Source organism: Microcebus murinus, chromosome 16, assembly GCF_040939455.1.
Source record: "Microcebus murinus isolate Inina chromosome 16, M.murinus_Inina_mat1.0, whole genome shotgun sequence".
NCBI classification, from domain to species: domain Eukaryota; kingdom Metazoa; phylum Chordata; class Mammalia; order Primates; family Cheirogaleidae; genus Microcebus; species Microcebus murinus.
The window spans coordinates 10,020,753-10,034,922 of NC_134119.1; the positions used below are offsets into that span (position 1 = coordinate 10,020,753).

Sequence of the window (14,170 nt, forward strand, 5' to 3'; positions counted from 1 at the left end):
AAGTTAGTGTCACAACAATGAGTAGCACGTAGGCGGCGTCCAGCAGGTGTTAGCTGACGCTGTTTGTGGCTGCTGTTGCCGAGGGTTCAGGATTTTGTGTGGGGCCATGGAATCAAGGGCGTGTATAGATGTTTAAAGTCTCCTGATGCACTTTTGGGGAGGCTCATTTTGCAGGTGGTGGTGGGCCAGCATAGACGCTCTGGGTAGCAAGAATTGGCTAGGCTCTTGTAAATCAGAGGGCAAACCAAGGTGGCCAGAGTGGAGGCTGGTTAACACTGGGAAATACATTTGGATGAGTGTGCAGAGGCCAGAAGAGAGAGTGTTCCCAGTGCCAGGTGGAGAGACATGGCCTTGGTTTGGTCTGGTTCTGGGTAAAGTAATAGGGAGTCATAGTAGGTTCTTGAGGAGGGGAGTGGCATGGAATATAGATGACCACATAAGCATAGCTTCTACGGCTTTCACGTGCCTCCAGTAGCAGGAAACCCATCCTGCTGGCCTTGTGCTGACTTTGACAAGAAACAAAGGTTGCTTCAAAGCACCTTATTGGCAGAGGGGAAACGCTGATGAGGTGCAAACATTTGTTGCTCATGTCTGGGCAGACAGAGCCTCTGCACGGTGCTCATGGGACTGTGCAGGGCAGAACTGGAGGCTGGATCCCACCAAGCTCCTCACGCAGTTAGGAGCCAGCCAGCTTTCCAGTGCTCTGGGAGCTTAATTACTTTGAAGCTGCCCAAGGGCGCCAGCGAAGCGTTTGTTGAATGAATGAATGAACAAACGAATGAATGGCACTTACTGTATAGTTTCCATTCTGTTGCTTTTGGAAGAAATTTCACCTCTTGAAGGGAGGAAAGCACAGAGCCTGTTCAACTTCGAACGGCCGGGTGTTACGGAGAGCAACGGCAACAGCTCCCGTGGGGGGACGCGGTCTGTGGCCCCCAGGCACACAGGCAGGCTTGGAGAAGGCAGGGGAGCCAGCCATGGACAGTCGCCAGTGTCGTCAGACTCCCTGCGCCTCGGTTTCCCTCTCTGTAGAATGAATCCTTGCCTCTTAGAGCCGAGCGCATAAGCGAGCAGTATGAACTTAGTGCCTAGTAAGCGTTTACTGACGTCCGTGTTGTTTGTGGTCTCCCAGCATGCTCGTTGCTCAGGCCACAGTCATCGTTTCGTGACACATGCTGCTCCAGGGGCTGGGGGGGCTGGGCGAGCTCTGGGCGGGGCGGGGAGGCGATGGCTGTGGCCGTTACAAGCTCAGGCTCTGAGGGCAGATGGCCCGCGTTCGAATCCCTGATCTGCATTTAATAGCTGTGTTGTCCTGGGTAAGTCACCTCACTTCTCTGAGCCAACAATTTCTCTTTTGTAAAATGCAGAGGATGATTTTATTCCTCTCGGGAGGTAAGAAGATTAAATGAGATGGTACAGACTAGGTTCTTTGCATAGGGCTTGGCACATTGAAAATATTCATTAAGTGTTAGCTTTTATTATCATTACATTTTGGCTGTGAGAGGACAAAGATGAGTAAGATTTTTATCTCATGGAACCAAAGACAAAACAATTAAAGACATTAAAAAAAAAACCAATAATAAGTAATAATAAAAAACTATATGCCAAGCCTTGTTCTAAGCATGTGATGTGATTCCTCATGACAGCCCTACAAGATAGACTCCTGTTCTCCCAGCACTACTGATGAGAAACTGAGCACAGAGAGGTTAAGTAACTTAGTGAAGATCACACAGCTGGCAACGGGCAGTGATAGCATTTGACCGCAGGAAGCCTGGCTCAGAGTCCACATCTTGAACCATTAGCTGTTCTACTTTTAAAAAGCTTAGAGTCACATCACTTTTAGAACAGCTAGAGTCACTTTAGCTTAGAGTCACATCAATTTGCCCGAAGACCCTCCACTGGCCCCGAGCCACGGACTTGAACCGTGTTGTGGCGACTGAGACAGTTCTGCAGAGGGTGCCTGGAACGGGGAGGATCCGTTTCTGACCCTTTCGTGCCTGACTTAGGAACCCCGGGCGACTGCAGTCTCTGGGCGGGTGGCAAGAGACCAGCAGGGCATCTGAGACGCCGCTGACACCCCGAGAAGCAGTGGTCTCCGCGGGGCATGGGGGGACGGGGCTCGGCTTGCCCTTGCCCGCAGCCGGCCCTGCTCTCTTGACCCCGAGAGCTCGCCTCCCAGCCCGGGCCGCCTTCGCAGGGGGAATCCCTGTTGCTCAACTTCTTTTTTCCAAAACTCACCCCCGTTCCCATCTCCATGGACAGTTTGGCCGGCAAGGGCTCCGCGGGGCGGGGCGGGCAGCTGGAGTTTTCCAAGGAAGGGGAATCCCAGCTGTTTCTTGCATTAAGGAAAGGTGACAGCCTCCTGGGCTAATCTTAGCCCGCGTTTGGTCATCCGCGCCCGCGCTCCAAGGCTCTTTTTATAGCCGCGGGCTAAAATGGAACTGGCAGTTTCCACTCCAGGAGGACAGATGGGAGCACGGTGGAAAAACAGTAGGAGAGGGCCGCGCGGTGCTTCTTAAGTTAGAGAAGCTCGGTGTTTTGGAAAAATGGCGTCTTATTTATAGCAGCGGTAATACTGATAATTATTATACTATTTGTGTTACTATTTTTACTTATTTTGGGGAGTTGCAAGGGCCTGTGTGATCTGGCGCCTGCCCACCTCTCTGATCTCAGCCTGGAGGACTCCTCCCCAGCCCGCGCTTGGCCGCGGCAGCTGCTGGCTTCGTTCTGTCCCCGAGCACCCCAGGCTCACTGCTGTCGCGGCCCTTGCTCCTGCTGTTCCCTCTTGGAGTGTTCTTGCTTCACCAGGGCTGCCTCCCTCCTCCTAGCCCAGTCTCAGCCCAGAGTCTGCCCCAGTGGGGCCCGCTTTCACTGCCCCCCTCCCCAGTGCCCTGTCACCTTCTGTCCCCTTGCCCTGCTCTGCCTTCTTGCTAGCACTTAGCACTCCTGAGATTATCTTGTCTCTTTACCCAGTTGTCATCTTGTCGTCTTGTCAAGATGCCTCATCTTGTCTCCCATGCCAGACTCTTAGTTCCTTGACAGCAGTGTGCCGCTGTGTCCTTGGCATTTAGAAGGGTCCCTGGCACGTAGTAGGTTGCTCATTCATATTGTGGCTTTAAATTTTTTATTTTTTTATTTTTAGAGATGGGGGTCTCACTATGTTGCCCGGGCTGGTCCTGAACTCCTGGCCTCAAAAGTGATCCTCCCACCTTAGCTTCCCAAAGTGCTGGGATGACAGGCATGAGCCACCGTGCCCTGCTGTCATTCATACTCTTGAATGAACGTGTCATCTCCCTCAGTTGTCACTTCAGCCCTGGGAGGGAGGCGGCATAATCCCCATTTCACAGATGCGGGAACTGAGGCTCGTAGACTTCAAGTCGTGGGCCTCAGGTCCGTGCACAGCGGTGACTGGTGACGGGGCTGGAGTCCCAAGGCAGCGTTTCTGATCAGCTCCAGAGTAATTTTCTAGTCGCGTCAAAGGGGACAAAGAGAAAGCAAACAGAACAATTAGGATCGTCCCTATTTATCATTCTCAGTAATTGCTGAAAAGCCATTTATGTGTTCTCTGAAATTCAAGAAATGTGTCACCCTGCGGGCACAGTTCACGCTGGGAAGTGCAGGCTGTTCCTAACTTCAGTGGGAACCCTGGCCCCCGGCCACAGGCGGAGTCGGGGGGTCCCAGCAAAACATTGCAAAACAGGAAAAAATCTAAGGACACAAAAATAAAAGTGGTGTGGCAGCGGAAATGGGGTTGCCATGGCTCAGAGCGACTCGCTGGGCCTGGGTGGGATCCAATGTTTTGGAAGGTTCCTCCACATGACACAGGGTTTTGGAATTTTTCAGCTGGTAAATCCTCCTTAATTCAGGCCCCGGCCTGGGCCAGGCAGCTCCCTGGCTCTCAGTGTCCCGCGGGGGCGTAGGTTGGAAACCGGCCTGCGTCGGCTTACTCAGCTTCGAAACTCAAATTGTTTGAAGAGGATTTTTGTTTTGTTTTGTTGGATGATTTTCTTGGAACAGCCGGATGGCAGAGGCTCCCATCACCTGTCGGGAGGGCAAATTGATTTTGTAGAAAGGAGGCGTGGGCGGTGGAATTCCCTCTTTCCCACTGAGTCATCATATCCTGATCTGAGTCATTTTATTACTTGGAGGTCCCCAAAGGTTGTATTTTGAGCTTTGTTTAATAAATAGAAGTACATGTGCTTAAAATAATTTTTTTTTTTTTTTTTTTGCTAAATTAAGTATTTTTCCATGAATTAGTGTCCTGGAGAAATTGGAACCACCTTAGAGGAGCTGCACCAGCTCCTCCCACCTGTCCCTCCCGCCGGCCTGCGGTGCCTGCCGCGGTGGTCTCCGGAGCTGCGGGGCTGGTATGGGAGTCTCTAGACGGGCGTCCCTCTGGGAAGCGTCAGACTCCAGGCTGGGCCGGGGCATGACTAAGACTCCGCGGACCTTTGCCCTCGGTGACTCAGGTCCCCTGTGTCACGGCCCCCTGGGCTGGAGGAGCCCACCACTTACCCACGGCCCGGCTCGGACACGGAGCTCCCTCCCAGGCCGGGGGCCAGATAGCAGTGCCCACGTCCCACTGGGGCTGAGAAATTGGTCTCGTTTTCAGAGAGCTCAGCGTGCGTCTGAACGTGGGTCCCCTTGCATGAGAGAACAGACTCCCACGCAAGGGGACCCTGCAGTTCGTTTCGTTTGGATGCCGTTGAAAGTGGCTGCAGAGAAATGAGATTTCTGACTAGAAAACACGCTGGGTCCAAGCGATTCCACCGTCGGAAACTGTTCCCGGTGCCAGAGGCCTTTGTGGGGTCCCCGGTTCGCAGGCTGGATCTTGGGTCCCCCAGCAGATGTGGTGGGAAACCTGGATCGGCCTCGTGCCGTGGACTTGGGACTCGGTTTCCCCGTCTCTAAAGTGGAGTTGTGGGCGTTGTAGCAGTACAGAGAGATCAGGCACGTGGCAGGTGCTCGGCAAGCGCCAGCGGCCCTTCTGCGTGCGCTCGGGGACCTCAGTTTCCCTCCCAGGGCGTCTGCGAGGCAGAGCCGTGCTGGTTGCTTGCCTGGGAGAAGAGTCCTTCCCGGCGCAGGTGAATCTGTCTCCCCTGACCCCTGACCCCTGACCCTTGGGCTCCTGGGCTCCTGGGCTGACAGCTGGAGGGAGCTTGACTCATGGCCCGCTCCCTCCCCTCCCCCACGTCACAGATGGGGAAGCTGAGTCACACGGTGTGGTTGGCAGACTTCCTTGAGGTGAACGAGCTCGTCAGTGGAGGGCTGGGCCTGAAACCCCAATTTCCTGGTTCCCAGAGCGACCGGCTGTCTGAAGCGTGTGGCGTGCGGAGCCCCAGAGAGGGTGACTGACACCTAGAGGAGTCCCACCGGGGCGGGACCAGAGGGGCTGGGACCGGGCTCTGTGCAAAGCTGACCTTGACCAAGCCTCGGCGCCTGCTCTCGGCCCCGCTCCCCACGCGGGTTTGTCGGGCACCTACAGTGTGCGGCGCCACGTCAGGCTCTGAGGGCACGCGGCGGATGAGGCCTGCCCTTGAGGGTGGACGCCTCCCACCTGTCGATACGCAGGCACTCTCAGATGTGGGACATGCTGTGAAGGCAGGGGAACCAGGCCACAGGAGGGAGAGCGAGCAAGGGGGTGCAGCTGGGGGGAATACGGGACACTCGCTGAAATTCAAATCTTAGTCAATCAGCGAGTCTCTTCTATGGCGAGGAGCTTGGGACCCACTGGTTGTGAAAAAGGATTCATTCTGAAACTCAGATTTAACGGGATGGCTTGTATTTGTATTGGTTAAATCTGGTGACCCTGGGTGGGGAGGTCAGGGAGGACTTCCCGGAGGAGGCGGCTTTGAGCAGAGCCCTAACGCCGGGAAAGAGGGTTGGAGGCAGGAGGAACCGCCCAGCGCCAGGGCCCCGGCCCGGAGGTGAGCTGAGGGCGTCTGAGGAGCCCACAGCCGAGCCGGGTGGCTGTGCGGCGTGAGCCAGGGGCCGTGTGACCCAGCTGAGCCTGCAGAGGTGCAGGGGCGGGCAGACTGTGCCCGGCCCTGCGGGCACGTCCAGGAGGGTGGCTTTTATTCCCGTAGCAGCGTGCCGTTGCTGGAGGTGTCCAGGCAGGGGCGCGGCACGACCCGGTGGATGGGTCTCAGAGCGCCCTGGCGATCTGGAAGAGGAATGGGCTGGCCGCTGTCCCCGCAGGAGGGCTGGTCAAGCCCACCGAGCAGGAGGTGGTGGCGGGAGAGGCCAGACTGGGCGATCGAGGGACCCCTCCCCAGATCCCAGTCGGGCCGTTTGGGCAGTGTCACCGTGTTGGACAGGTGGGATCCTCAGCTGGGGGGACGTTCCCCAGCCCCCCCGAGTCTGCTGACCTCGTTCGGCCCACGCCGCCAGGGAGGAAGGACAGGACGCCTTTTCCTGCTGGTCAGTGGTCACGAAGAGCAGACTGAAAGGACTTCGACCGTTTGCATTTGGCTGGTTTTAGCAGCAGGGCCGGGACTGGGAAGCCTCACGCGGTTTCCTAACACAAGCGGACACTGTGGTCTCCTCCCCGTGTGCCTGGAGCCCGGCGGTGTGCTCAGGGCCCAGGTGGGGACGGGTTTGCCTTCCTCCTCTGGAGGGCTCGCTCGTTTCCCCCGGGGTGCCGGCGTGAGCCCGGGCCAGCCCCCTGCTCCTGCGCCGCGTTCCCTGCTGGAGTTGAAGGGCCGCCTGCTCGGGGAAGCCCTGGCACCGACCCGGGACCGGGACCGCCCGTCAGCAAGGCTGGCCAGGGATGCGCGTTCTTCGTGCCGGCCGGTGGGGCTCGGTGAGTCGGCGCTCCAGTGGGGTCAAAACGAAGGCTGCAACGTTCATTCGGCCATGCCCCCACCCTGCTTCCTTTTTCGTGCAGAATCTTGCTAAGTCTTCTCCTAGACCCAACCCTGCGCCTAAAGCGGCCGGCTCCTTTCTCTTCCCCTCTGACTCAGACTTGGAAGGGCCCGTTTCGTGCTGGCTGCCGGTCCCTGTGAATGTTGGATGGGGGAGGTTTGCCCGAACGTCTGCTGGAAAGGCCGAAGCCCTTTATTTCATCTCAGCCCGGGACAGTAGAAGCGCACTTGGTGCTCCCGGTCCTATTCCGTGGGCAGGTCTGCCCCGAGCCCCAGAGCCGGGGCGTGGGTTGGAGGTGGGTTCTTGGGACTCCTGGTCCACGGCACCGAAAGTGCCACTGAGGGTGGGTCCCCATCCCCCGAGCTGCTCTGGCTGCGTCTGATTCCTCGTCTGCACCCGCGTTCCCGGCTCCGTCCTCATCAAACGGTTCCCAAAGGGGGTTCCTCAGCTTCCTCGATAAGGGCCCAGCGATTCCTCTTTGCAGGGTCCTTTCGCTGCAGGGCTCAGCGGCCCTGGCCGTGGGCCACGCATTGGGGAATCCTGAGGTCAGTCTGTTCGTTTATATAGCCGGTGTCTATTGAGCAACTACTACGTGCCAGACACTGAAGTGCCAGGGATAGAGCAGAGAACGGGACAGGCACAGCCCTGCTCTGGGGCACCCACAGCCTGGGCAGTCGGGGACAGCAAACCAGGAGGGAGCCAAAACGATGCCAGAGAGAGGAAGGGAGGAATAGAAATGACAAGGTGGTTCGGGGGGTCTATCTGAGCTGGAGCAGGACGGGAAGGGGCAGTCACAGGAGGTTTAGAGGGGAGCCCTCTGCTGGTGGGGTGGAGAAGGCCAGTGTGGCTAAGCCCAGCTGGGGACGGAGGTGGGTCCCCATCCCAGGAGAGGTGAGGACCCTTGAGCCCCCGTCTCCCTTGAGCCCCTTGAGCCTTGACTGTCAGGCCCTGCCTCCCTATCTGGAGGCCCCTTCTCGTCCCACATCCCCCACAGCCTGCAGGGGGCCCTGGGCACGGTGGGGGCTGAATCGGAGCCGGGGGTCCGTGCCCACCTTCCATCCCGAGCGAGAGACCCGCCAGGGAATAGGCAGTTGCGATATACCTTGTTCTTATGGGAAAAAACCCGTTTATTAAAAAAATAAATAAAAATGCAAACAAATGAAGTCACCCACCATGCTGTATGTTTGCTGAACCAGTGAAGGGAGAGGCGAAGGTCTAGCCTCACCTGCCCAGGCCCCGCCCCGGGGGCGTGGCCACAGGAGTAGTTTGGGGCACAGGTGCCCTGCATTCATGCAGATGGATTTATAGTCTCTTTTTAAAAAAATAAATATTTTATTTCAAAGCATTAAGGGGGCACAGATTTTTTTTGATCCATGGTTTGAGCCAGGGCTTTACATGTGCCCATCACCCGAATAGTGTTCATTGCCCCCCTTAGGTGGGTTTTGCCCCCTTCCCCTCCCCCCTGCTTGATTTCCAATGACTTTTGCTTTAAAGTGGCGGCATGCTCTGCATACTGGTCTTCAGCTCTTAAAAAATATATATTTTTAATATAATAGGGACATGTTTCCAGGTGAGAAAATACAGATCTGCTTTATTTTAAGGGCTGCCTAGTATTCTTATCTGTAATATACCTGATAGTCCACCCTAATGAGGGGTGGCCCATAACTCATTCAGCCAATCCCCTATCGACGAATGCTTTCTGTGGCCATTTTATTCATCTGCAATGAGAAATGTAATGCAATGAAATGACACAAAAAACTTTGATACCCACTAGAACACTTGGGTCTGGTTGGCCGGCCAATTCGTTTTTCCTAGAGTTGGACCAATGTGAAACTCCAAGTTCTAAAATAATAATTATGGTAGCTATGGGCTGGGCATTTTGCTAAGCATTGCACGTACACTACTTTAATTCTCACCATGATTCTGTGAGGTCCGTGATATTACCTTTACCATTTTGCCTATGAGGAAACAGAGGCACAGACAGGCTAAGCTACCACTCAGAAGCCACACAGCTAATAAGGAGCAAGGACAGGACTCGAACCTGGACAGGGGGCCATGAGAGAGCCCCACCAGCATTTGTTTTGAACTCCACTGCCTCGTGAGAGCGGGAGGCTCAGAGGGCAGGATTCGTGAGCCCCCCCAGCGAAGCCCCGGGACTTGAGAGGCAGGGCAGAGGGAGGGAGGGAGGAGGAGCCCCGGAAAATGGCCCCGAGGTACTTTGCAAACCGCAGGCTTCCCTTAGAGACCAGCCTGCTGGGGCGTGTCTTCCACGTGCTGCGCAGTCGTGCAGTCGAGAAGGACAACAGACGTGGGCTTTCACCTCCCGTCGGGGACCTGTTTGTCCAGAACTGAGTGCAGACCCTTCGTGAGTGCGCGGGCCAGGCTGGATTCCCGAGGCTGTCCTTTGAGCCTTTGATATCTAAACGAGTGCAGAAGAAGGCAGACAGACTCTTGGCTTCAGTTCACGGGTTGGCTTTTAATTCCTCGTTCTTATGAGCCTGCGCTCTCTCCCCAGCTCCCCACTTTTTTTCAAGTTAATGGTGAAAAGACCCATCTTTGAAAGGAAAGGAAAACAGGAACATGCCACCATCTCACGTAACAGACATTGTCCTTTGTAAATTCCCTGCAGCCTGTACCTGCGGGCAGCAATATGAATAATTGCAGTCAGAGAATGTTTATTATTTTCTGATTAAAAAAATGCTTGTGTGTGTGTTTTTTAAATGAACACACTGTAGAATACATGCAAAAAATCCCACAAAGCAATGTTTAAATAATCTGTTGCCACTAGCCATAGTAATAACCCTCACCGTTTACCTGCGTCTGTTATCTGTCGGAACAGCCGGGCGGCACAGGGGCTGTGATTATCTCTGTATCTTGGATAAGAGGCAGAGAGAGGTGTAGTGTCTTATCTGAGATCACACAGATAATTGGGGGGAGTCAGGGATTTGAAGCCAGGTCTGTCTGCTTGGGGTTCGGGGTACACAGGAACGCTCTACGGTAGGTAGAGCGTCGGGGAACAGGGAGGGGAAGTTGGCTCCGGCCGCGGGACACGCCCGAGAAGGCCGGGGTCACGGTCGAGGCCTGAGGACGCTGGAGCGGCCGGTGTGTCCTCCGGCCCACGGGGGCCGCTTCCCCCGACCCAAACTTAGCGCTCGGTGGCCGCGGGAGGTGGCCTGTGCGGGCGTGGCCGGGGCTCTGGCCTGTCTGAGCCTGGGTGGGCACACCTGCCCCCCAGGGCTGCCGCACGGACGAGACCAGCCCTGACCGCGAGGGGCTTGGAGCGGTTCCCGGCCGTGGCGCGTGCTCACGAGAGTCGGGTGGGGACGGTGCCGGGAAAGCTGGACCGAGGGCGGGAGCCTTGAAGGCCACGGCGGAGCTTCCGTGGCACCCCGAGGGCACGGGGCAGCAGGGAAGGGCGAGAGAAGCTCTGTGTGAATCTTTGTGGTGGGTCGGGCCCTACAGGATCCCACCCATGCGGGATCTTTCTCTGGCCTCTCAGGAAGCGGGTCTCTTATCTCTGTGTGATACCCTTGACCTTACGTCAGAAATGTCTTCCTTATTGGATTGTGGCAGTTCTTGCTTAAAGGCAATGATTTAACGACTGTCTACTGTGTGTCTTTGCACGACCCCCTTCCTTCTCTGAGCCTCAGTTTCCTCACCTGATGGTGGTGGGCTGGCTGTTTTGTTGTTGTTGTTGAGACAGGATCTTGCTCTGTCCCCCAGGCTGGAAGGCAGTGGTGCAATGATAGCTCACAGCAACCTCAAACCCCCGGGCTCACACGATCCTCCTGCCTCAGCCTCCCAAGTAGCTGGGACTACAGGCAAGCACCACCATGCCTGGCTAATTTCTCTATGTTTTGTAGAGAATAGGGTCTTGCTATGTTGTCCAGACTGGCTTCAAGCTCCTGGGCTCAGTCCGAGTTGCTGAGATCACGGGTGTGAGCCCCCGCGCCCCGATGGGGCCGACTGATTTCTGAGAGTACTCTAAGTACCTGTGCGCTGGAATTCTGTGGCCACCGGCGGGCAGAGTTCTGTTGACCACGTACGCCCACCAGAGATGGGGCAAAGGTCTCCCTCCCGTCTCTCTTGGGTCCCTACACCTGGAGAGGAGACTCTGAACTCTCCCCTTGGACACGCTTCATGCTACACGTCACTTTGTACGCTCTGGGCCTCGTCTGCCTCCTGGCCTGAGTCAAGGAAGCGAGCTGGGCGTGGAGCTGTGGGGACCCACCTAACATTCCGGCCACTTTTGCAGGCCCCCCTTTCTCCCTTTCCTCCCAGTGATGAGCTTCTGAAAAGGGTCCTTTGTTTTCAAAGCAGTGGCGCTCGGGCAAGCAGACATGGTGCTGTTGGCGGCAGAACTCAACTCAGCCAAGGGCGGGAGGCCGAGGGAGAGAGCTGGCGAGCCAGACGGCAGCGTGTTATCGTCCCTCTGTTCATGTCTTACTCGATCCTCTCGCTTAGAGCTCACTTTGCAGTCGGGGGATGAAAACACACTTTTTGACAAGGACCTGAGCCTAGCTCGGACAGCCATGCTCCTGGGGGTCACCTCCCCCGAGAGGGGGACACGTGTCTCTGTCGGATGACCTCAGACCTGTCTTTGACAAAGAAATGAGGATTGTCCCTGACTAGTGCTCTGTCCGGGGCTTCGCATGGCAGGAGAGCCCAGATCTGGATGACTGCGGTTCAGGCTCCTCGACAACCGTCTGTCCATCTTTTCTTGCTTCCTTTTGAGCAGTGTCTGATGGCAGCTTCTGGCCTTTTTCTTGGCCCCATCAGCAGCCTTTGGAGCCCTCGATGCTTTTGCATGCTCAGTCACCAGATGTTTATCAGGCACCTACAGTGCGTTGGGTGCTGGGGACATGGCCATGGTGCAACTTGGTCCGCCCACAGGGACCGCAGGCCACGGTGAGAGTCGGCACATCAGCCACCTGTCCTCTTCCGTTCTGGCCAAGCCCACGTCTTCCTCAGTCATTTCGGGAATCGCACCTAATAGAACGGTCAGGTCAGGCCTTGCAGACTTAATTGCTGTGAAGGGCTCTGGCTTCGTCGTTGTTTGCCCCTGTTAAGGTCATCTAGATGGCCTGAGCTTTGGTAGCAATCACGAGACTTTCTGTTAATTTTTTTTGAAGGGGAAAAATATGTTCTATACTAGTAAGTTCCAATAATGCTTGAAGCCTGGGTTTCTTCCAGTGAATCTTAAGAGCCAAGACTATATGGGTTAAAGGCCAGGTGGGATGGCTCATGCCTGTAATCCTAGCACTTTGGGAGGCCAAGGTGGGAGGATTGCTCGAGGTCAGGAGTTTAAGACCAGCCTAAGCAAGAGCAAGATTTTCTCTGTGAAAAATAGAAAAATTAGCTGGGTGTGGTGGGTGGTGGTGCATGCCTATAGTCCCAGCTACTTGGGAGGCTGAGGCAGGAGGATCGCTTGAGCCCAGGGGTTTGAGGTTGCAATGAGCTATGATGTTGCCACTGCAATCTAGCCTGGGTGGCAGAGTGAGACCCTGTGTCAAAAAAAAAAAAAAAAAAAGATTATATGGGTTACAATCTAAGCACAGTTAATAGCTATGCTTAAAAAGTGGGGAGGGGTTCTTTGGTCAAACGCTGGAACATGCTACACACTCCAGCCTGCTTTGCAGGGTTACTCTGCACATGTGCATAGTAAAGCCTCTGAGAAGTCCTGCAGTAAAGAGACCCATTTGACTTTGACTCAGCAATTTCCGAAGGCTCATTAGCTTGTAGAATTTTCCCTTTTTCATAAAACCATTTAATATCCTTCAGAATCAGTGTTCCACAAAACACCCTGGAAATACTTGTGGAAATGATTTGTTTCAGCTGAAAACTACCCAATGGCCAATGTAGGTGGTCAACGAGAGAAATCAATTATTTGCAAATGCGGAGTTTTATTTGGCCCAAAATCTTGGCCCCAGACTGGGGAAATAGTGCTCTGCTCCCGGGAAGGAGAGTTTACTATTGAGCAAAAGCGTTTCATCCCTTGTTGTCATGACTCACACGAGATCCAGGCCGGCTGTGGGCGGGAAGGTGGAGGGGGAGCTCTCGTGCTCCCCTGCTCTCCAGTGGCTCGCCAGCCAGCACGCCGGCTCGGAGGCTGGGCTCCCTCCTGACTTGGGGTAGAATGTTTAAGCCACCAGTGTTCTCAGACAGTCGTGAGGGCGGTCTCAGACAGAGACCCCGTAACAGGACCCCTGTAGCAGTCTTGGCACATGCAGCACCTTTTGGAAATAGCCTTTAGTTGAACAAAGCATATAATAGAGTGCAATGTACAGTGATACTTTCAATGCTTTTGTTTAAGCAAGAAAGATATATAGACATTCAGACGCAGAGAAAAAGGATAATAATGGTAGAATTTCAGGCAATTTCTACTTTTTTCTTGTTTTTCCATTATCGCTTAGTTCATGCCTTCCTATGGGGAAAAGAAATATTCATCTATATAAAAATATAAATAATATAAATATACACATGCCCATATATATGCACATACACACCTTATTGAAATGATACAATATGTAAACCTAGATAAATATAAGATGGTGAGTTTTTATCTTTAAATCTTTGGTTTCTAATAGTTCCTTCAAAGTCTGTCATTTTTTAATTTTTCCAGATGGGCAACAAATTTGGGAGATGGAAGCCACGGTGGACAAAGACAAGAGCCAGCCTGTAAGCACACGGACAGGACGACTGTCAGCTGAGTGTCTGTGACCCCTGTCACCGTTCCTTCCTTCATGCTCTCTGTCCCTCTTTTCTTCCTCCCTTCGTCACAGTCCCCTGTGTTGAGGATCCAACAGGTGCTCCCTAAGTACATACCGAATTGATGACTGAATTAAACATCTACTGAGCACCAGGTCCTCTGATTCCTAACTGTGACATCTTACTAACTTTGACAGAGTGGCCTTCCTTGCCATCATCGCTGAAAAGTTACATCCCCCGTAAATCCAGTTTCACCCATTGAACCTATGGAATGTGTCGAGATTCCCACTAGGGTGTGCTTAGGGTCTGAGTAGGAATCTAGACACGACTGCAGTTACGTTCATGACAACTCCTTCTTTCCAGAACATGCTGTTTGTTGAGATCCCCGAATATCGGAACAAGCACATCCGCACGTCCGTGAAGGTGAACTTCTATGTCATCAATGGGAAAAGAAAACGGAGCCAGCCGCAGCACTTTACCTACCACCCAGGTAAGGGGTTCCCTGGCTGCCCCTGTGGTGTGGAGGGGCGGCCGGGTGTGGGGCTTAGGACTCCGAGGTCTGCTCCTAGCGGGGCGCCCTTGGGCAGGTGACTCGATT

General features: G+C 54.5%; 1 protein-coding gene across 1 annotated transcript in view; it reads left to right on the top strand.

Moving 5' to 3' along the window:
• The window catches only part of NFATC2 (nuclear factor of activated T cells 2), a 134,841-nt gene that overhangs the window by 78,404 nt on the left and 42,267 nt on the right, over positions 1–14,170 (top strand). Inside the window, exons 7-8 of the mRNA XM_012766117.3 lie at positions 13,487–13,542; positions 13,936–14,062. Coding sequence (XP_012621571.1) covers positions 13,487–13,542; positions 13,936–14,062 — 183 coding nt within the window. The remainder of the gene's footprint in view (positions 1–13,486; positions 13,543–13,935; positions 14,063–14,170) is intronic.